At 40.5% G+C, this 22,812-nt stretch overlaps 2 protein-coding genes across 7 annotated transcripts in view; both read right to left on the bottom strand.

Moving 5' to 3' along the window:
• Positions 1 to 12,136, bottom strand: part of mctp2a (multiple C2 domains, transmembrane 2a) — a 39,892-nt gene extending 27,756 nt beyond the window's left edge. The window contains exons 1-10 of the mRNA XM_021598163.2: positions 11,450 to 12,136; positions 9,998 to 10,180; positions 9,460 to 9,778; positions 9,100 to 9,324; positions 8,141 to 8,200; positions 7,941 to 8,037; positions 892 to 1,034; positions 594 to 670; positions 361 to 472; positions 231 to 263 (exon numbers count right to left, since the gene is read on the bottom strand). Of these exons, the coding sequence (XP_021453838.2) occupies positions 231 to 263; positions 361 to 472; positions 594 to 670; positions 892 to 1,034; positions 7,941 to 8,037; positions 8,141 to 8,200; positions 9,100 to 9,324; positions 9,460 to 9,778; positions 9,998 to 10,152 (1,221 nt within the window). The 5' untranslated portion in view covers positions 10,153 to 10,180; positions 11,450 to 12,136. The remainder of the gene's footprint in view (positions 1 to 230; positions 264 to 360; positions 473 to 593; positions 671 to 891; positions 1,035 to 7,940; positions 8,038 to 8,140; positions 8,201 to 9,099; positions 9,325 to 9,459; positions 9,779 to 9,997; positions 10,181 to 11,449) is intronic.
• Positions 12,137 to 17,265: 5,129 nt separating this feature from the next.
• mef2aa (myocyte enhancer factor 2aa) overlaps positions 17,266 to 22,812 on the bottom strand; it is a 127,585-nt gene continuing 122,038 nt past the window's right edge. For all 6 annotated transcript variants that reach the window (XM_036975371.1, XM_021598107.2, XM_021598130.2 and 3 more), the window contains 3 exons: positions 21,586 to 21,709; positions 21,306 to 21,429; positions 17,266 to 21,116 (listed from right to left, as the gene is read on the bottom strand). In XM_036975371.1, coding sequence (XP_036831266.1) covers positions 20,759 to 21,116; positions 21,306 to 21,429; positions 21,586 to 21,709 — 606 coding nt within the window. In that variant the 3' untranslated portion in view covers positions 17,266 to 20,758. The remainder of the gene's footprint in view (positions 21,117 to 21,305; positions 21,430 to 21,585; positions 21,710 to 22,812) is intronic.

The following is a 22,812-nucleotide window of genomic DNA, read 5'->3' as shown; positions in this document are numbered from 1 at the left end:
GATCATCGTTTATAATGCAGTGATATACTGCCCCCTGCTGCTGGAAATTAGGCATAATATCAGCCATATTTGTATTTCTCATCTGACGAGTAATGAGTATACTGTTAGTATAACTTGTAATGGGAATATCTATTCTAGCAATAGACACATTGCCAGATATTGACATAGAACACTTTTTAGAATTACATGTACACAACAAAAATACGCAAGTAGAAAATTCAATGTCCTACCCTAAATCTTCTTCTATTTTTCTGGTGCCGTTTCTGTAATGGAGATAAACATTTACGGACAAACGTGAAAATATTGAGATTGAAAATCTGAGATGCAACATTATTTAGGCTCCAGTCAAATGAGGCTTACTGGACTTTTGATCGTAGCATCTCTGAAAGTCAGGCATGTGTCAATGACGATGACGCCCATGTCATCCTCCAGACTGCTGGGGTCCTCCAGAATTAGCACCATCTCACTGGTCCTGGACAAAGAGAGAGATACAGACACATACAATCATTTACCAGATTGAGTCTACACAAGACGTTCTGCAGTTTACTAGATGATATACAGGCTGAGTGATTAGTAGTGTGTGTATTACTCACTTGTCTAATTCAAGGTTTTTGATCACAATTGTGCTGGAACCCATGAATTCATCAGAGGTACGGTCCTTATCATAGACCTACAGCAATTAGAAACACCATACTCGGAATGAAATATGTTTTTTGTATGTCAATCAGGCTTTGGCACAATTAACTCTTATTGTATGCCAGTTGTGTATCCTATACAGGCCATAGCTATGACACTTTTAAGATGCTATGACACTTATAAGTACATTGTCGTTCATGTGCAGGTGTTACTTAGACAACGAAAGTCAAAACAACAGATTAATGGGATACTCACCCTCACGTCGACAACCTGCTCCCAATCCTGCAGGGGGAAAGAGAAGGACTCACTCCATTTTGGATTCAGGTTCTTATACACAACTTTGCTTTTGTAAAACGTCTTTCCTTCCAGTTTGAACTTGACATAAGGATCACTTGTACCTAGAGAAAATGAAGGAAAATGGAATGTTCAGATAATAGCAGATAAAAACCATTATAAGATCACAACATTATCAACAAAATCAATCATGACACAAAATCATACTTGCTAAGGGGTGAGTATCATAATTTACAAAAATGGTATAAAAAAAGATATCACACACATACATATATATATATATATATATATATATATATATATATATATGACAATATATATCCACACCCTTCCCCCAGCTAGATAAATCAAAGAGCTGTTGTGTGAGAAACTGAGATATGCAGGGAGGAGGTGCAGCCCACATTTATTTCAGAAAACAGAGGGATGTAGCTGTTTAATTGTGAAAGAGTAGAAACTCTCGCCAGCATGAGAGAACCAGTAAATAAAGTCCAGCAACCAGGAGCAACCGGTGTTAATCTCCCAAGCCTGTTAAGAAAGTCTGCCTGGTGGTGGGGTGGGGGGACGGGGTGTCTTTGTTTCAGCCATTGCATGCAGATTGGCTGAAAAATGAAAGCCAGTCCCATACCTTCATTTGTATGGAGGAATAAAGGGGTGCTTGAGAGAGCCTGCAGGGAGGCTTGAATCACATGACAAAGCCCTGCGGGGATGGGCTGTCAGGCCTGTCAGCTCCCCACTCCAAATGAACATCTCCCAAAGGCAGGCAGGACCCACAGCAGCTCCACCCTGCCAGTCTGTGACAGGGAAACCTCCAGGCAACTTGACAGGAGGAGAATGTGGCAGCCAGTGAGAAGAAAAGCTCTGGCATGACTGAGAACGGTGACGATGGAAATTAACGGTGAAAAGGGAGAACAAAAAAATAGAAGTGGGGGCTGGTGGCAAGGGTCCTTTTAGAATATGTAATGACAATGGATGGTGTTGGTGGGTCTCTGGCACCATGTTGATTGTTGGGAAAATGGTGGAGAGGCAGCGGGCGTGTGGGGATTGCATCATCATCATGGTGACATCCTGTCAGGAAAAGTAAGGTCTCAACTAGCAGGGAGCTGTGGCTCGAGACAACAAGGCCAGGGAAGCCATGGCCACAGTTACACAGGAAACCTCAGCATAAGCGGAGGGCTACATAATTATATCCTCCTGATTCCTGCTTACAAGCAAAAACTAAAGCAGCAAGGAACAGTGACTCGCTTAATACAAAAGTGGTCAGATAATGCAGACGCTAAGCAGATGCTAAGCTGGACTGTTTTGCTAGCAGAGACTGGAATATGTTCCGGGACTCATCCGATGGCATTCAGGAGTATGCCACATCAGTTACTGGCTTCATCAATAAGTGCATCGATGACGTTATCCCCACAGTAACCGTATGTACATACCTCAACCAGAAGCCATAGATTACAGGCAACATCTGCACTGAGCTAAAGGGTAGAGCTGCCGCTTTCAAGGAATGGGACTCTAACCTGGACACTTATAAGAAATCCCGCTATGCCCTCAAACGAACCATCACAGGCAAAGCCTAAATACAGGACTAAGATTGAATCCTACTACACCGGCTCCGATGTTTGCGAGGCCCAGCCGCGAGCTGTCCAGTGACAAGCCTACCAGACAAGCTAAATTACTTCAATGCGTGCTTCGAGGCAAGCAACACTGAAGCATGCATGAGAACCCCAGCTGTTCCAGATGACTGTGTGACCATGCTAGCTGTAGTCAATGTGAGCAAGACCTTTAAACAGGTTAACATTCACAAGACTGAAGGGCCAGACGGATTACCAGGACGTGTACTCCAAGCATGCCCTGACCCACTGGCAAGAAAATGACATTTTCAACCTGTCCCTTGCCGAGTCTGTAATACCTAAATGTTTCAAGCAGCCCACCATAGTCTCTGTGCCCAAGAACCTGCCTAAATGACTACCGACCCATAGCACTCACATCTGTAGCCATGAAGTGCTTTGAGAGGCTGGCATTGGCTCACATCAACACCATCATCCCACTCCAATTTGCTTACCGCCCCAACAGATCCACAGAAGAAGGAGAATTATGGAGTGCTGCATCAGATGACCTAGCCTCCACAATCACCCGACCTCAACCCAATTGAGATGGTTTGGAATGAGTTGGACCGCAGAGTGAAGGAAAAGCAGCCAACAAGTGCTCAGCATATGTGGGAACTCTTTCAATACCGTTGGAAAAGCATTCCTCACGAAGCTGGTTTGAGAGAATGCCAAGAGTGTACAAAGCTGTCATCAAGGCAAAGGGTGGCTACTTTGAAGAATCCAAAATACAAAATATATTTAGATTTGTTTAACACTTTTCTGGTTACTACAGGATTCCATGTGTGCAATTTCATATTGTGATGTCTTCACTATTATTCTACAATGTAGAAAATAATAAAACATTAAGAAAAATCATTGACTGAGTAGGTGTGTCCAAAATGTTGACTGGTACTGTACATATTACCTCAATTACCTCGACGAAACTGTACCCCTGCACATTGACTCCGTACCGGTACCTCCTGTATATAGCCTCGTTATTGTTATTGTTGCCCTTTTATTTTTTACTTTAATTTATTTAGTAAATATTTTTCTAAACTTTTATTATTCTTAAAACTGCATTGTTGATTAAGGGCTTGTAAGTAAGCATTTCATGGTAAGATCTACTACTCCTGTTGTATCAAGGCAGCAGGTAGCCTAGTGGTTAGAGTGTTAGACTAGCAACCAAAAGGTTGCAAGATCAAATCCCTGAGCTGACAAGGTAAAAATCTATCATTCTGCCCCTGAACAAGGCAGTTAACCCGCTGTCACTGAAAATAAGAAATTGTTCTTAACTGACTTGTCCAGTTAAAATAAAATGTATGCATTTGACAAATACCATTTGAAATGGAGAAAATAAAAAGCCTACATATGGCAGCGATGGTCGATGAGGCGAAACTTAAGATTGGAGATCTAAGAAGGTTTTATTGAAATGCAGCCAAAAACATCCAACTGTTTATAAAATCAAACAAACAAAATGTTGCAGTGATGTTAGTTTTCAATAGCAGAGGAGAAATGAATGAAGGCCACGCGTTACTTTCAAACAGCAATTCAGTCTATTGACACTTGAGGTTGCTGCTTCCCCAGACAAAATCCCTTTGCATCCCTACAAGGACTGAGGAAACGTAAAAAAAAATGGAGGTATCCATTTGAGTTATATTTTGGAGGTGAGATTAGAGAATTCATATTCAGAAAATGTTATGTCTAACAATCAATCATTTTTTGGATCCAGACCCCAAACAATCAGTTAGTATTCGACAGTCGATGAGTATAATTCAGGGATGGGCAACTTTGATGGGGCCGACCCTAGCCTTTTGGGGGCCCTAAAGTGTGTATGTGTGTAGGGCCCTTAAGCGAGATTTGGTTGGGGGGCTCCCCCACCTTAAAGGCAAAACATTTTACTGGCCCCTGTCTTGGCGGCAGAGAGACAAGTTTATGTTTTAAAGTTAATTACCTGCAATTTTACAAATGTTTGCCATGGGGCAGAGAGAATTGAGCAATTGTATAACACATTTCATGCAATTCCACAAATTTTGCCATGGGACAGATATTTATTTATCCAGTTAATGTCCTGCAATTCAATCCAATTTGCCATGGGGTGCAGAGAAATGTTTGCAGTTGTAAAGTAAATTTCCTGCAATTATACACATTTTGCCATGACTTATGCCACGTTAATGTGATATTTGAGTGAGAGTGACTAACAAAATCAATGTGGGCCCCCTGGAGGTCAGGGCCCCTGGGCACGTGCCCTGCATGAACGGTCGATATTCAGCCATGATTACTACAAGTTTAGATTGCTGACTAGACTAATTTACCAGTCTAAAAATTGTTAGCTGACATGGCTAATTGAGTGACTGTCAGTGACTGATAAAACACGAGAAACTGCTGATGCACAACCAAGTTTCTAAATTGCACCTTGTGTATTCTACTATTCTAACTCTCAAAAGTACATTGAGACCCTGACTGAGTTCCATAAACAGTTGCCCATCCCTGATCTAATCTGTGTAGAATATGACAGAATATAATGACATTCCAACAAGTCAACATCTACTGTCCTATACAGACTGAACTCATAAGTATGACAAAGTAAACAAACATTTCACACCATAATGATGTGAGATCAGGGATTTCCTTTCAGGGGTTCAGAACACACAAAAAGGTGAGAACTTCTTAGGATGTATTTTAGGACATCTCCAGCAGGTGGCAGTTTGTCATTTATGGCAGGAAAATAGTTTGCCAGCAGCTGCAAAACATTGCATGCACTCTCTAACTGACTTAACAATTTAGCCTCTAAAATTTGCATTGGTTATTAAAACCACACCACATAATTTGTTTCTCCACACACGTTTGCCTACATAGAAACCGCCACAGTGCTTCGCAATCTATTCAGCCCACCACTAGGAATACTGTGGTGGAGCTTGGCTGGCAAAATAAACTTCTGCATTATATGAAGATAATCCATATTTTCCAGTGACAGAAACCTATCTAAGATACCAGGCCCATGTAACCTCTAATGTAGCTGCTAATATGGAGTGGAGCAGGATGTGCTTCCATAAGGAAAGGCTCCCAGGTGTGTTTTGGAGACAGAGACCAAATCTAGTCTGACTGCATGCCTTTCTGGTGTCTCCCTGCTCTTCACCGACAACATTTAACAGGGACCTTCACTTGTAAACAGTAGCATTGATCAAAAGCATTGTCATTAGGCCTACACATACTGTAGACCACACCATTACCCCCTGTTTGACTTCTGTGTGTATGAGACACACCCTGAAAGTCAGGGCGGGATTAATGTTGAGTGAAAGTGGAACACAGTTTCTATTGGAAATTACCATAGTAAAGCAAACAATTTGAGGGACAGTTTCACCAAATATACACTACTGTTCAAAAGTTTGGGGTAACTTAGTTTTTTTTTTTAAAGAAAGGCAACATTTTTGTCCATTAAAATAACATCACATTGATCAGAAATAAAGTGTAGACATTGTTAATGTTGTAAATGAATATTGTAGCTGGAAACAACTGATTTCTAATGGAATTGCTTTTCTATCAAAAACAAGGACATTTCTAAGTGACTTTTGAACGGTAGTGTATAATCTCAATTGCTCTGCTTCAGTTTGTCTAAAACAGTGAAAAAAATACTGTTTAGGGCAGCTATTGTGATATGAACATATGTCTTTACGCAGGTGAAAATAACGATGAACAAGAACAGCATGCTGTAATCACTGTCAAAAATACATTCGACACAGGTAGGTGCCCTTTGTACAGTACTTGCTTCCACAATAGTTTTTAAGATCAGCAAAGTAAATATGATTAACTGCTTTTTCATCATCTGACTCGGCATAATATACTCCTCCTCAAATTGTAAGTATGTACAGTGGAAGTCGAAGTTTACATACACTTATGTTGGAGTCATTAAAACTTGTTTACAGACAGATTATTTCACTTATAATTCACTGTATCACAATTCCAGTCGATCAGAAGTTTACATACACTAAGTTGACTGTGCCTTTAAACAGCTTGGAAAATTCCAGAAAATTATGTCATGGCTTTAGAAGCTTCTGATAGGCTACTTGACATCATTTGAGCCAATTGGAGGTGTAGCTGTGGATGTATTTCAAGGCCTACCTTCAAACTCAGTGCCTCTGCTTGACATCATGGGAAAATCAAAAGAAATCAGCCAACACCTCAGAAAAAAATTCATAATTGGGAGCAATTTCCAAATGCCTGAAGGTGCCACGTTCATGTGTACAAATAATAGTACACAAGTATAAACACCATGGAACCACGCAGCCATCATACAGCTTGGGAAGGAGACGCGTTCTGTCTCCTAGAGATTAACGTACTTTGGTGCAAAAAGTGCAAATCAATCCCAGAACAACAGCAAAGGACCTTGTGAAGATGCTGGAGGAACAGGTACAAAAGTATCTATATCCACAGTAAAACGAGTCTTATATCGACATAACCTGAAAGGCCGCTCAGCAAGGAAGAAGCCACTGTTGCAAAACCGCCATAAAAAAGCCAGACTACAGTTTGCAACTGCACATGGGAACAAAGATCGTACTTTTTGGAGAAATGTCCTCTGGTCTGATGAAACAATGGCCATAAAGACCATCACTATGTTTGGAGGAAAAGGGAGAGGCTTGCAAGCCGAAGAACACCATCCCAACTGTGAAGCACGGGGGTGGCAGCATCATGTTGTGGGGGTGCTTTACTGCAGAAGGGACTGGTGCACTTCACAAAATAGATGGCATCATGAGGCAGAAAAATTGTGTGACTATATTGAAGCAACATCTCAAGACATCCGTCAGGAAGTTAGAGCTTGGTCGCAAATGGGTCTTCCAAATGGACAATGACCCCAAGCATACTTCCAAAGTTGTGGCAAAATGGCTTAAGGACAATAAAGTCACGTTATTGGAGTGGCCAACACAAAGCCCTGACCTCAATCCTGTAGAACATTTGTGAGCAGAACTGAAAAAGCGTGTGCGAGCAAGGAGGCCTACAAACCTGACTCAGTTACAGCAACGCTGTCAGGAGGCATTGGCTAAAATTCACCCAACTTATTGTGGGAAGCTTGTGGAAGGCTACCCGAAACGTTTGACCCAAGTTAAACAATTTAAAGGCTACCAAATACTAGTTGAGTGTATGTAAACTTCTGACCTACTGGGAATGTGATGAAAGAAAGAAATAATTATCTTCTATTATTCTGACATTTCACATTCTTAAAACAAAGTGGTGATCCTAACTGACCTAAGACAGAAAATGTTTACTAGGATTAAATGTCAGGGATTGTGAAAAACTGAGTTTAAATGTATTTGGCTAAGGTGTATGTAAACTTCTGACTTCAACTGTATATATCAATATATCCAGCATGTCTCAGAGATTACATTCATCCATTTGTAGACCTCCAGAAGTTCCAGGTACTTTCCTTCCACTTACCGTTACGGTCTCTGATGACCAGGTTCCTGCCCTCCTTCAGGTTGACAGTGAGGAGGTACTTCTGAATAGGACCAGGTTGGCTCTCTGCTGCCATAGCCTGTCAATGAAAGGAATCACATTAATATGATGTTCTATAGTCTACAGCCTTAGTGTTGTCCATTATCATTAACAGGGTCTGAATGTCCAAGTCCAGTACTCACATTGTTGCCTGCTTGATCCTGCAAGGGCTGGGCATAGAAGTCATTGTGCTCGTTGGGTAACTACGGGAGAAAGAATGTAAGCATATCAAAAAGACATCTACAAAGTATGGAACAAAGTTACATGTTATAATGTTCGGTTGTCATTTTTGACCAACGTTGAACTTACTATAATTGTGACTGCAACTAGTTAGATCAGCAAGTTTCCGGCCATGCATAGCAAACATCAATTAGACAGATCCACAGATAATAGATTGGAAGTGACTTTAGGTCTACACAAAAGCTTCCAAAAAATGTTTGCTTCTATTTGACATCATATCGGGCTCCCGAGTGGCACAGTGGTCTAAGGCACTGCATCTCAGTGCTAGAGGTGTTACTACAGTCCCTGGTTTGAATCCAGGCTGGATCACATCTGACCGTGATTGGGAGTCCCATAGTGCGGCACACAATTGGCCCAGCGTCGTCCGGGTTTGGCCTGGATTTGGCCTGGGTAGGCCGTCATTGTAAATAAGAATTGGTTCTTGACTGACTTGCCTAGTTAAATAAAGGTTACATTTCTAACAAAGAACCACTGAAGCATTATCTTAAGCACAATCCATGACTTTACGCAATTCTATTGTAACAGATCTAGAGACTGATCATAGAAAACCTTGAGGCAGAGAGCAGGCATAACAGCTCAAGAGTGTGAAAAACCAGTCCACATTATTTGAATGTGAAAAGAGAGCTTGCAAATGTTAATGCTAATGAGACCACAGTGAAAATACACTACGTCAAACATACTGTCTTATGGTCACTAAAGTATCCTGTGTTACTGTGACATACTGTAGATACATTTATTTTATATGAAAATGTGTGTGAAAACTGTATTTTAGTCTGTATTTTGACTTTACACTGTGTGCACTAGGCCTATAACTATATCTGTGGAGGGTATGATAAAGTTCAATATTAGTGTGTCATCTGACCTCAATGTCTTCCTGAAGCTCCCTGCAGAAGATGTCTCTGATGTCTGTGGATACGGGGGGCTCTGGCATATCCAAGTCCTCAGAGTCAGTGGGCCAGAACATGTAGGGTTCTTTCTCTAATGGGGTTCCACACGCAGAACCGTCCATGCTGTCAGCAGGGGTGCCCATCCTGTCCACCCTGTTCACTGGCAGAGACCATCTATCTGGAGGGATGTTCAATCTGTCCTGTGGATTTGGAGGAAAAGATCATTTCACTTCTGCTGGTTGTTTCCCTCCCTCACTGGAAGCAGACAGTCTCTCTGTAACTAGGTTTGTTTGGTCAGAGACAGAATAAGCAAATCTTTCAGCAGATGTACTCACTCGGTCCCTAGCAGCCACTCTGTCTTCAGAGAAGAGCAATCTTTCTGTAGAAACATTAATTCCCTCCACTGATGAAGTCAATCTTGTTGTGCACACATGTATATTTGGAGCATTTGATTTCGGGGTAGGTACGGGTGAGTTCCCTCTGTCAGCTGGTATTTTTACTCTTTCTGCTGAAGTAGAAGAAGCAGAAGAAGTTGATCTCTCTGCAGGTGTGTTCCATTTGTCTGATGGCATGTGGATTCTGCCCATAAAGGTTGCCATGTCCTCCTCTTCTGATTCATCATAGAGAGTTTGTGTCTCCACAGGTGCACTCATTCTAGAAACAGACACATTCATGTTATCTTTGAAAGCCAAATCATACACAGTCTTTCTACCTGAGGGGCCTGCATCAGTTGCAGTCAGCCCGTCCATGAATAGAGGGACTGAGATAAAAGAGGCGTTATCACTTGAACCTGAGGAGCTACCAAATAAGATGGCGTTCGAGGCTGTGGGGAATGCACTTTCTACTGCAGAGGATTCAGCTTCCTGAACAAACCTCAGATCCGGCACTGACATACTGCGTCTATAATGCAGGGGCTTGGGCTTTTTCTCATCCAGCTTCCCCGGGGTTGTCTTCTTCTTTATGTTGTTAAACTGGGTCTTGGTCTTCTCACGCAGGTTCTCCCAGACACTTTTCTTCTTGGGGCCCATGCTGAGAGATGCAGAGCACAGGCTACACCTTTCTCACAGAGACAAGATAAAATGACAGCATTATTGGTTCATCCTTGACAGTATATTGACCCACCCGTTGGTCAATCTAAGTAATATAATAGCAACAATCCCCATCAAAATCCATCAGTTTAAGCTAGATTTTTCTTTTGCATGGACTGTGTCTCAATCCACCGCATCCACATATGTCAGCCTTCCGCATCTGTGGTGGAAGATGGCCGAGCTACAGCGATGTTTGTCAGACCATGAGACATCCGGAAACTCAGTTTTCTCATGAAAACATATGTATTGTCCGAATGGTCTGGGCTACACTGTGAAAATGGCTCTCACGATGGTGTTCTCCGTTTTGCTTTACGACCCCCACAAGTGTCACGGGAGTCGTCTGAAGGTAACCCATACAAATTAATGGAAGTATGGAGATATTTTTGTTGGCATAAACTAAAGGGTTAAATATGTGTAAATATATATATTTCCTGGGCTTTATTATATGTCCTAGATATAGGACAGACACTTCAAAACATTATTCATTGTGATTAATTTTCTAACTATCTTTTTTGACATTTATGAATGTGTTATTGAATGTGTTTCTATGGGCTATAGTTGTAAAGACCAAATGCTAGATTTTGTCAAATAATTTTGAAATATATATTTTTTTAACCTAAAGTGGTCCTAAAATGCAAAATCAAATAGAATCATGTTATGACCATCTTAAGACAATTCCATATGTTAGCTTAGTGTGTATGCACATTTCTGGGTTCTCATCAAAGAAATGTCGTTCATTGCGTATCCTATAGAGATTGTTAAAGGCCCAGTGCAGTCAAAATTCAAAATTCCTACTCTACAACTGTTCATGAAACGAACACTGTAAAAGTGTGAAACAATTTGATCATTGTCTTTTCCTGATAGTTGCTGGTTGAAAATACAATCTACACAGGACCTTCTAATCAGCAGGTTTTGCATGAGTGGACTTTTGGCTTGCCGGGTGACATCACCAGGTGGTAAATAAGTTAATAGACCAATAACAAAGTAAGTTCCAAACCTCTCTGCCAATAACAGCTAGTTTTCAGGTTTCCCCTCCCCACTCAGATCACTCCTAGCAAACTCTGACTTGATAAAGTATTTTATGCTTTTGTTTCTTTTTTACAATTTTAATGAAAAGCTGTACAGGAATGTACTTGATACTCAGAAATAATTTGATATTTATATAAAACCGGCTGCATTGGGCCTTTAACAAATTATCATCATATTACATAATTAAATATGAAAAACATCCACATACCTGTTTAGACAGTACACCGCTGCTTCACGACCTTACAGAAAGGAAATATAAATATGTTCCAAGTATGTTGTTTGAAATTTCCAGAGAGTTAGTGAGTTGACAGTCATCAGACAACAGTATGGTGAAAATGAGGAAGTCACTTGTGAAGGAACTTATAAATACATGCTCTTGCTTCAAGACAGGTTTGACAATTGGTGGAGAGAAACAACAACGCCAAACAGGCCACACCAGTTCCACCCTTTTAATGTTCATGGCCCAACCAGGTGAGTTTCATCACAAGGTAATGCTTCCTGTCCACCAACAGCAGGTTTAAGTGGTGAACAGGCTTCTATGTCTTTACTTACCCCATTCATAGATGCAAACTACCTTTAGCACATATCGATGAAGGTATCTTCTTACCAGGGAATTTTTGTGAAGAGCTCTGACAGTCGGTCTGAGTGTGAACACACATTGCCTGTGGTACCTTTTTGGAAACATAAGGAGTGTATCTTTCATACCAGCGAGGCATTGTTTTCAAAAAAACAAAAGGTTAAATTATTACACACCTTTATAGGGTTAGGGTTAGCGTACAATATTCCCTGCCATTTTGGGTGCTACGTCACTCACCTGTTTCTGCATATGCAGAAATGTGCATATTCTGCGGTCAGAACCTGCCCTAACTTGTTAAAGCAGCAGGGAATTTTACGCTGGTGCCAACATTGCCTTTGTTATTTCCTTACTTACAATAACTTTGTACAAGTTTGTGTTCATGCAACACTAAGTACCTTATCATAATGCATTTTGTGTTATGTCGTTTTTTAACTTTAGCACACCGAGTTGGTATTTTTACTAGCCAATTGATTTGCACGTGGCAGCCTCATGTCCAGCAATTTGTATATGTATAGAGATTTGTAATTTGTTGTAACTGCTTACACATGAGTTCTTATTTACCACAAGGTATTATTTCTATAACCTTTAAGGTATGTGCTTATGTTCCTTCCTCCACTAGTTCTTTAGCTATAATCTGTATGCTAGTGAAGATGGGGAATTGTTAGTTTGTACTGCTAAAAGCATCCGCATTCTTCCGAGCCAAAACAGTTCCGAATAATTTGTTTGTTTTGGACTTCGGTGAGGGTTCTTTCGGTTGTTCGAGCACACAAAATAGCATTAATCTCTGTTGGTGTCCGGTTACTGAGTAGACTAAATTAGCTGCACTAACAAATGTATTTGTTCAAAACTGTTCAACTATGGTCTTTCTCTCTTTGAGTTAACTACTTAAAACATCTTATGCACTGTAGTGCTAGCTAGCTGTAGGTTATACTTTCAGTACTAGATTCATTGTCTGATCCTTTGATTGGATGGACAACATGTCAGTTCATGCTGCAAGAGCTCTGATAGACTGGAGGACGTCCTCCGGAAGTCGTCTCAATTACTGTGTAAGTCTATAGAAGGGAGTGAGAACCATGAGCCTCCTAGGTTTTGTATTGAAGTCTATGTACCCAGAGGACAGAAAATAGCTGTCCTTTGGCCACACCATGGAGCTAACCTAGAGAGCGCTGTTGAGCTACTATAGACCTTCATTGCAAAAGTGTGTTTTTAATCTGTTTTTTTGGTGACGTGAATATATTTAGTATAGTTTCAGACATTTTTTTATTTTTTATGTTTCACTATTTATTTTTCTTCTGAAATTCACTGAGTAGGATGGTCATCTCTTCCTCTTCTGAGGAGCATCCACTAGTGTACAGGAAGTGCATGTTTTGCATTTGTGAAATGATTTTGAAGTGGTATGAAAGTAAAGGGCTTTATGTTTCTAGAACCATATTGCAATTGATAATCGAGTCACATTTAGATGGCTGTTTTGGCTGCCAGACAAGTCTACCTCTGAAAATAACATAAGGTCCTTGAACCTTGTTACAGGCTTTGGCTTTCAATTTCGAGGTTGGTTATATTTGGGTGTGGACGTGCACCATCTTCGTTGGTCAGTATGTGTTGCACCGGGCCCCTCGTTAGTCAGTTGTTAGTTTCACCGGTGCTGGCACAGGTGATATTTAAGAGCTGCAGACCCAATGCTCTAGTTGGCATGAGAGCTGTTGAACGACTGCTGTTTAGCACTCTAAGTTGTGAAACCAAGCCTTTTTATCTTGTCTCACCTGTTTCATTTGCACTCCCTTACCTGTTGTTGGTTTTCTTTTCCTTTAGTTTGTCTGATATCCGGCAAAGCGAGTGGGCATCCAGGGTGTTTAAGATCCTACTCGAGGTTGCTTTGCCAGCACCCAGTCAGGAGGAACCCCCATGGATGACTTTCAGAACACATTTTAAAAACCCACCTGTTTCCTTCTGGTTGTCAGTGGCTCATTTGTTAGTCACCTTTTTCTGTTGAGGAGTGATATTTTGGGTTTCTTATTAGGGAACGTAACAATCTTAAGATGTAATGGTAGGCTCGCCTACACTCCTTAAGAGTAAATTGTTGGGCTAGTCGTTACTATTCTTCACAGGCACAAGGTAAAGGCACAATGACGATCATTCTCCACTTTAAATAAATAGAGATCATTTGTTGAGCAAACAAACAGGCCTACAGTGTGGACACGGAAATCCTCAAGTTATGGAAGTGCTTCAAAACAAAGGAACAGTAGGTCCCAAAAGATGAGTTACTGTACAGTATGTCTAATAGTTTTACATTCTGTAGCCACAGAAATTAAGAGGAAAGTACATACACAGGAATGCTTTGATGTTCATATTTATATTGGGCAAACAATATGATACAGATGGATTCTGAGTCATGAAGTCTGAGTAAAGAATGCAGGCTATGGCTGTGATCTACTACTACTGATCTCCAACACTAACATCCAATCACTGCATCACTTGTCTGTAGATAACATATCCAGGCTCTGTTTCTTTCATTCATCTCCGTTTGTTTACAGTGCAACATGGTAAAGCCTAAGCTCATCAAAAGTGAGCATTTATGTTTGCTGAGAATCACCAATAGCTTTGTCCACACACGGATGTTAATACAACAGGCCTAGCGATGCTCACACACTGATCGTCTCTGCATAACAGCGGTGACTCTGTGACAACCGATGCATTTGAGTCTGGACCAAGCCTTGTTCAATATTTGCCAATGTCTTAGAGCTCAGGCACACATGAAAGAAGCCCCAGCTTGGCAACCAGTTAAAAGTTGAGGACTTGGGGCCCAGAGTGGGCAAGCCCCTGTTGCAGGTGGTCTGTTGCCCTCTATTTCAAAAAGTCCCAAATCATTCCTGGTTACTTTACACATGCACACTGGACCTCTTCCAGTACCATGCACAAGTGGCCCAGAACACTGAACCCCAAAAACATGCACTAGTGGAGCACTAGAGGTATATACGCTGTTTGAGGGCAGAGATTAGTAGACCCATGAAAGATGGCCTGTAACACAGAACTTTCAAGTGCCATTGGTCCATTCAAGGGTCCAAATGCACTCATTAGAGTTGCCTTCTACACTCTTACGTCCGAAGTCTACAACAGCGCAATACATTGAAAGTGCCGAAGATATATTTTTTAGATTGCTTGTACATTTTATTCATACCTTTTTTGGAAGTACATACTGGCCAAACGGTAATAAATTAAGATGGTTGCTCAGCTAAACATCATATTTGGAGAATAACGAATGCATTTTGACATAACACTTGCAGAGCTTTCGAATGGGAGTTGGAATCTGAGCTTCCTGGGCGTTAGAGAGGAGACACGTCATGCACTTTTCAGTTTGTGGCAGCTAGCAACTGGAATGAGCTGCAACAAACACTCAAACTGGACAGTTTTATCTCAATTTCTTGATTCAAAGACTCAATCATGGACACTTACTGACAGTTGTGGCTGCTTTGTTTGATGTATTGTTGTCTCTATCTTCTTGCTGTTGTCTATGCCCAATAATGTGTGTACTATGTTTTGTTCCGCTACCATTTTCTGTTGCTACCATGTTGTTGATTGTTGATATGTTGTGTTGCTACCATGCTGTGTTGTCATGTGTTGCTGCCGTGCTATGTTGTTGTCTTAGGTCTCTCTTTATGTAGTGTTGTCTCGTCGTTATGTTTTGTCCTATATTTATTTATATATTTATTTTATTTTTTATTTTAAGTGTGTAAATTTCACAATTTTCCGGTCCTGCTAAGCATTCAAAATGTAACAATACTTTTGTTTGTCAGGGAAAATGTATGGAGTAAAAAGTACAATATTTTCCATAGGAATGTAGTGAAGTAAAATACTTTAGTACTTTAAAGTGTTTTTAATTAAGCACTTTACACCACCGACCTGCTGCCAACTCACTTTCTAGCCAAAAGGCTGGAAGATGGTGATATTGAGTAATTTCATCTTATCGTCGAAAAGGAATTTATACAGCTGCCTATACACTCGTACTCTGTGGTGGAAAATGGTGTTTCATAAAAATGTATGCATATTTTCCAAGTTTTCTTTTGCCTTCTCGCCATTAAATCGAATTAAGGAGGAAATCGACGCCTTTGCAGCCTGAATGGAGAATGCTGAATTTACGAACCGGTTCACGGGGGATATGAATCTATAGCCAGTTACTAACATTAACTTTGGATGGTAAGATGAAACGACTCAATATGGCCATCTGCCGGCCTTTGGGCTACTCACCTTTCAGATTGTTTGTGAACTGATTTTGGACTGATCAGATGCTATGTTGTGGGGTGTTTTCCTAATATCTTTATCCATTGAATGCTTGTGATTTTACAGGGTATAGCCTGATATTGTGAAATGTATTGCCTATTTGGTATATTGGCTTTAGAGAAATATTGATTATAGGATTACATATTATTGATGAAATAGCCTACCTGTTCAGTTATAGGCGATCTGCCTAGTTTGGAGGCACTCATAACTTCAGTTATTGGCTATTTCGATTATTATTATTTTGAACGTCTACGTAGGACAGAGTCAATCAATGTCTTGTAAATACTTGTGGATCCAGCTTACCTTCTAGCCCAAAACCTGTAAATATACAACAGCATGTTTCACCTGATTCCGTTTGACTATTTATGCTTCACACACACTGACAGTAGGGTCCTCCTATTTTACTGGTAGTATTAATGTTAGCATATGATGGCTAAAAAGTGTATTGATTATGGTCAGGCTATGCAGGAGTTCCAGAATATTTTTCACATCCACCTGCCAGTAAGCATTGGTACTGCACAACTGTAGTTCAACATTCCTGCCTGTGTGTACACGGAGTATACGAAACATTAGGACACCTTCCTAATATTGAGTTGAACCCCCACCTTTGCCTTCGGAACAGCCTCAATTTGTCAGGGCATGCTGTACAAGGTGTTGAGCGTTCCACAGGGATGCTGGCCCATGGTGACTACAATGTTTGCAGTTCTTGTCACAAACCAGTACGCCTGGCACCTGCTACCATACCCAGTTCAAAGGCACTTAAATATTTTGTCTTGCCCATTCACCCTCTGAATGGCAAACACCCACAATCCATTTCTCAATTGTCTCAAATCCTTCGTTAACCCATCTCCTCCCCTTGAAGTGGATTTAACAAGTGACATCAATAAGGAATCATAGCTGTCACCCGGTCAGTCTATGTCATGGAAAAAGCAGGTGTTTTTAAGGTGTCGTATACTCAATGTTTAATAGCCTGTAGTGTCTGAATGAAGGTTTTCCAAAAATATCAATGACAATGTGAACTATTAGGTCTGAAAACGCACTTCCTGCACTTCTGTATTATGAAAGCCAACTTGTGCTGACCTTTTGTGAACATTAAATGATGCTTGTAAATAATTAGGACACTTTCCTCTCCATCACTCCCATATGAAGGCACATAGAGTTAGTGTTTAAGCATACATTGAGGTGTTTAATAAAGCTGACAGTCTCTATTGTTGGGGACTTCACAGGGGGACAAAATCTAGGTAAGAGAGTTGTTTACTTCATTTTATACAGGATGAGTGAGAGAACCTAAAATACACAGTAAAAGCCAATAGTTTTACTTTTAGTGAATGTAGAATACAAATTTGTACAACAATCTCTAGCTTGGTATCTTAGTCATTCAATAAAAAGTTCACTAGAATATTTATTGTATAATGAAGATAAAACAACACATTCAAGGGAAATAAAATGCAGATTAACTTAAAATTCTCTCTTGATTTTGAAACAGTTTGTTTCATTCATGGCAACAAAGTCCAGCTTGTGCCGCCAAACGGTTTGAGCATCCAAACCGCAAACAGCTTCTTTAAGTGAACTATTAACTACAACAATTACCAAACACATAGTTCTGTTTTGTAAAAGCCATAAAGCAAAGCATTGTAGGCTTACTCTCGCAAAGCAAAGTGAAGAAAGTACTTCAAACAAAGTTCTGTTGTCTCCTTAAATCCTGTTCTTTCACATTCAATAGTTGTGCATATTTTTACACAGCACATAGACCAAAAAAGCAAGTCTATCCCTTTACATTCTCAATACATTCCTTGTGTGAATCTGATTTCAGGGGAGTGCAGGGTGGGCAAGATTATCCAGTCTATGTACTGTAATGTATGCCAGCTTCTTTAGCTGTAGGGGTGCAAGTTTGGAGCTTTGTGAGGCTTTTCTTGATGTATAACATGAGTAATTCTTTGGGATAAGGCTATTTTCTAACCGTGCATATAAAGAGTGAACCTAGAAAAATTCCCTGATATCCTATCAAGTGCTAAAGTGTGCATGTAATTGTGTGATGAAGTTATTAAAAAAAAGACTGCTACTGCCTTTTAAGAATAGTGTAATGGTTTTATTGCTATTCTGTAACCTGAAGTGTTAAATTTGATATTAATAAGTTATGTTGTTTCTTATGCATCTCTAAAATATTTCTGAATTGATCAAGACTGAGGAAAACAATGTGTTCAAAAAGGTTTACATGATTTCAAATTGATGTGCAACTGCCTATCAAGCTCCCTCACACAGTGGCACTTAAGGACTAAAGGTTAACAGTCATATGTTCATCTGCTCAGGCCCTGTAGGCCCTAAGCACATAGTTCCTACTTCATCATATCCGCAAATCTTCATTCAAGTACTGGGACTTGCAATAACATCTAATAGTAGACTGGACCCTTCAAGTCACATTTTGTTGGGGTCCCATCTGGACAGAGTATGAGTTGTGAACTACATAGATCACTATTGGCTTATGGCCAACTGCTATGGATCAAATGAAAAGGGGTGGAGGTGGGCATGGAGAAGAAACACACAAGGGAAAATATAGCAAATATAAAGAGAGACTCCTTTTGTACAACACAATTCTCATACAAATGTGTGCAATCCAGCAGTGTGAGATCAAGTCAATTCAGTTGCATTGTCTCTACTACGTTTTAGCTGCTGAATTCTCTGACACTTAGCCACTGTGAGGATTGGGTATAATGAAAACAGGGCCACCTGTAACAGACAATGACCTACATGCCTCTGCATGGTCTGATATGCTCACACAGGCAAACATACAACAATGAAACAGAAAATGGCTGTTTCCCCTCACCAGTACTACACCCTGTTTATGACATCATGATTTCTGGATTATTCATTTCCTACTAGTGATGGGGCATTTACAAAGGATATTTTACTGTGCCAATTTATAAAATGGATACATTTTATACATAATCATGACTGAGATGTACATTTAGGCTATGATATTTACAACGTTTGTAACTTAGTTTACTCAATGTGAAAAAATTCACCAGAGTGATCTATCGATGGATAATTTAATTAACCATAAATAGGTTTATTGGCATGGTTCATGAAATGGCATATCTTTCGATTGAGCTAAGCACAATCACAATGGACGGTTTTTCAATGCTGAGATGGGACCTTGGGTTTGAAAGTTGGCAGAGTATCCAGCAGCTGCAGGTAAATAGTTAACACAATAGACGGAACCATGTTATCCTTAGCATTGCGATTTTCCTTCACAACATACGGTATACAGGAACTTTAACCTCACAGCACTGTTATTACAATTTCCTAGGGACAGATATTCACCACTATTAAAGGGAAAATGACCCAAAAAACTACTCTGGAAATAAATCCACTGATTTTAAAACAGTAATAACAAAATTTGAAAGAAAGCACAGTATAAACAAAATAGTAAATATTAACCAGTGAATACTCTACTTAATAAGGATCTCGCTGGGTAAACATGGCAGTAATCCACAAAAATATACCTTTTTCTTGAATCTGGTGATGGTACAATACATACGTACTTAACACCAATGTGATAAATATTAAAGTTGCTATTTACATAACAAAAGAAAACATTTGGCTCAAATTTAGAATTTTACAAACAGAACATCAAGTGTTCATGGCTTTAGATATTGATTCAAGATCTGGCTTGCATGTCTTCGTATTGGATGTAACAGAGCACAGTAAAAACATAACTAAGATAAACAGTTGTTTTTGAGAGAATTGCTAGGAAAACATAGCTACAAAATAACAAATAAACATACAGTACAGCTTTGGCTTACATTACCAATGAATTGTTGGAGCAATGAGAATATTTCTTACTATTACTATGCTACCAGTTCAACTGGACGATTTCCCATTATCTTAATTTCCCATATCAGATTATAAAATGAATATGTTATTATTGCAATATACTTTTCCTCTCTTTTAGAACTAATCACATGACTGAGCCATGTCCTTCCCATACATGATAGCTTTTCCTGTCTCAAACCCCACGAGATAAATTCTACCTCTTTCAAATTACTATGTTGTAGTGTCTCTGAGGTCGATTTTGTTTTAAAATGAGATTTCACATCGATTTGATGTAATAACTTAATAGAAGAGACAAATTGAGTCAACATTGTATGAGATTAAAGGTGTATGCGGTTACACCATCATGTTGGAAACTTGCGCTCTAACAGTGGACGCCACAAGCAGGGGCCCTCAGCCACTAGGCAACACTCAGACTTTCTTTGATTGTTTGCAACTTGCAACCACAACAGCAAAAACAGCAACTACAAGTAAGTGCCAGACTAGACCAGTGACTACAATAAACTAGATTGTTTCATTTGTTTTTTTTCTTTGAACATTGGACTCCTGCAAACATAATCTTGATTGCACCCAGTACCTGATAACATCTGTTTGTGTACATAATTCAGTCCAACTACTTGAATGCTCTTCTTATTCATGTGAGACGTATTTAATTTAGATATGTCCTTTAATTGTATTTGCCATTCTCCTTCTTACAAAATGAAATGGAGTTAAATAATAATATTATAATGATAACTATAAGGACCTTTCCTACCCCATCCATCTCTCCCCCAAGTCTACCCCCTCCCTCCCTCCATCTGACTAGCTGGTGACTGGAGGCTTGACCATGTGGCTCTATGTCACCCAGGTGTCCATGCGCATGCGCTTGACAGAAGGGCTTGCCCTGTTGTCCTCGGTGCCGGCCGGGGGTCTGCCCAGCCCCATGGAGGAGGTGTGGAAGTCTGGCCGGTGGTCCTCGCGGTCGCTGCCATCGTATGAGCTGCAGGAGGAGCTGAGGCTGTCCACTGGCGAGCGGCCCAGGTCCTGCCGGCTGGACGCCTGATGCTGCTGATGCCGCTGCTGTTGCTGCTGCTGGTGGAAGCCAGAGGGGGTGACACGCTCCCGAGGAGGGGAGATGGGTTCTGACTTGATATTGATGTTTTGGCTGGTGTTGATGGAGAGGTTGGAGCCCTGAGGTAGGTGACCACCACCCCTGTGAGAGAAACAGCACGGGCTCAGTGGCCATTTGGAAAGTGACATAGATCAGGTTCTTGGAGTGGTGGTTGGAAAAGGGATATTTAAAGGAGCACAAGCTATGTAGTTTGAATGTGTTTATAATGTGTATTCATGTGTGGGTTTCTTAATGTGTATGTGTGTGTGTGTTTGCTAATGTGTTACTCACACCAAAGAACTGAGAGCTGCCTGGCCCAGTTGATGTTGTTGCCATGCCGACATGGAGCCCAGAGAGAGCCCTGGAGAGCCGAAGCCCTGTAGGGAGGAGATCTCTGCACTGCTCAGGGAGTACTCTGCAACAACAGCACCAGAGAACAGTGAGTTACACACAATCCCCCTCCCACTGTTACTGCAGCAACACCTCTCACCACAGGAGACCAGACCAATCAGTAACAGCCAGGCAGGCAGGGCTGAGGCAGCTGTGGCAGGGGACAGAGGGGTAGACTCACCGGTGTTGTAAGCGGTGGGCATGCCTGAGTAGACCAGGCCTTGAGGGGGCAGGCTGGGGGTGGTGACAGACACTACTGGGGTGGCCAGTGGCTGGGACTGGGAGCTGCTTAGCCTTTGGGTGTTCTGCAAACAAAACCAGGAAAACACAGATGTAATGAACAAAGCAACAGTATGGCCCTATAGGCCTTACTGTAGTGAACCCACATTATACAAAATGTCAGTTGTTATAGATTACATTTTATGTTTTTAAGTAGTAACTTGATAAAGACCATTATTATTGTGACAGTGGACAAATGTGTTGTGATACTACTTTCCACCAAGAGGGGGCATTGTAGCTTCATGTCACAATCCAGATAACATATTGAGGCTTGTTATATGACAACGGCTTGACAATATGCACAATAAGCATTAAACTCAATCCCATTAAGTAAAGACATTGCATGTGTTTGTCCAATATTGAGAAGAGGGCTGTTGTTTGTGGATGAATCTCTTAACAGTTATTCAATGTAGGGATTATGGATAAGGGAATATAGTTTTGAAGTATGATATCGTTTTACCATATACAATAGTGGGATTGGTGCTGATATGCAATCTTTTTCATATTCAATTTTCCTTACAAGCTAAGGCAAATGCTCTTCAGCACTCAAGTCGTTTACAGATGGCAGATTTCTTAAGCCTGATACAAAAAGAGATGGGTCCTACATTTGGATAATATACAGGAGCGACTACTAACTCCTTTTAAAACCGCAATCCTGGCTGCAGTGGCTGGCATGCTGTCCTAAGCATACAGTCACACACAACGCAGTGCCTTCATAAGGCAGCAACAGGACCACAAAAGCTCTGAGGCAGCCTACTACACTCACCAGGCCCACACACTCACACTGAACTCATTTCCCACAATGTATAGATCTATGCATGCTTTTTTTCAAATCTTCTGAGGTTATAACATTCTGTCCATTATGTACCTCTATCAACTTTGAATGCTACACTTGTTCGTTCTGATCTAAAAGTGAGACATACAGTGCATTCGGAAAGTATTCAGACGACTTCCCTTTTTCCACATTTTGTTACGTTACAGCCTTATTCTAAAATGGGTTGAATAAAAATGTTTCATCAATCTACACACACTATCCCATAATGATAAAGCGAAAACAGGTTTTTGACATTTTTGCAAATGCATTCAAAATAAAAAAAAACAGACCTTTTGCTATGAGACTCAACATTGA

This window comes from Oncorhynchus mykiss, chromosome 1, assembly GCF_013265735.2.
Source record: "Oncorhynchus mykiss isolate Arlee chromosome 1, USDA_OmykA_1.1, whole genome shotgun sequence".
Classification (NCBI taxonomy): domain Eukaryota; kingdom Metazoa; phylum Chordata; class Actinopteri; order Salmoniformes; family Salmonidae; genus Oncorhynchus; species Oncorhynchus mykiss.
The sequence above is the reverse complement of the archived record's forward strand: the minus strand, read 5'-3'. Positions and strand labels throughout refer to the sequence as shown.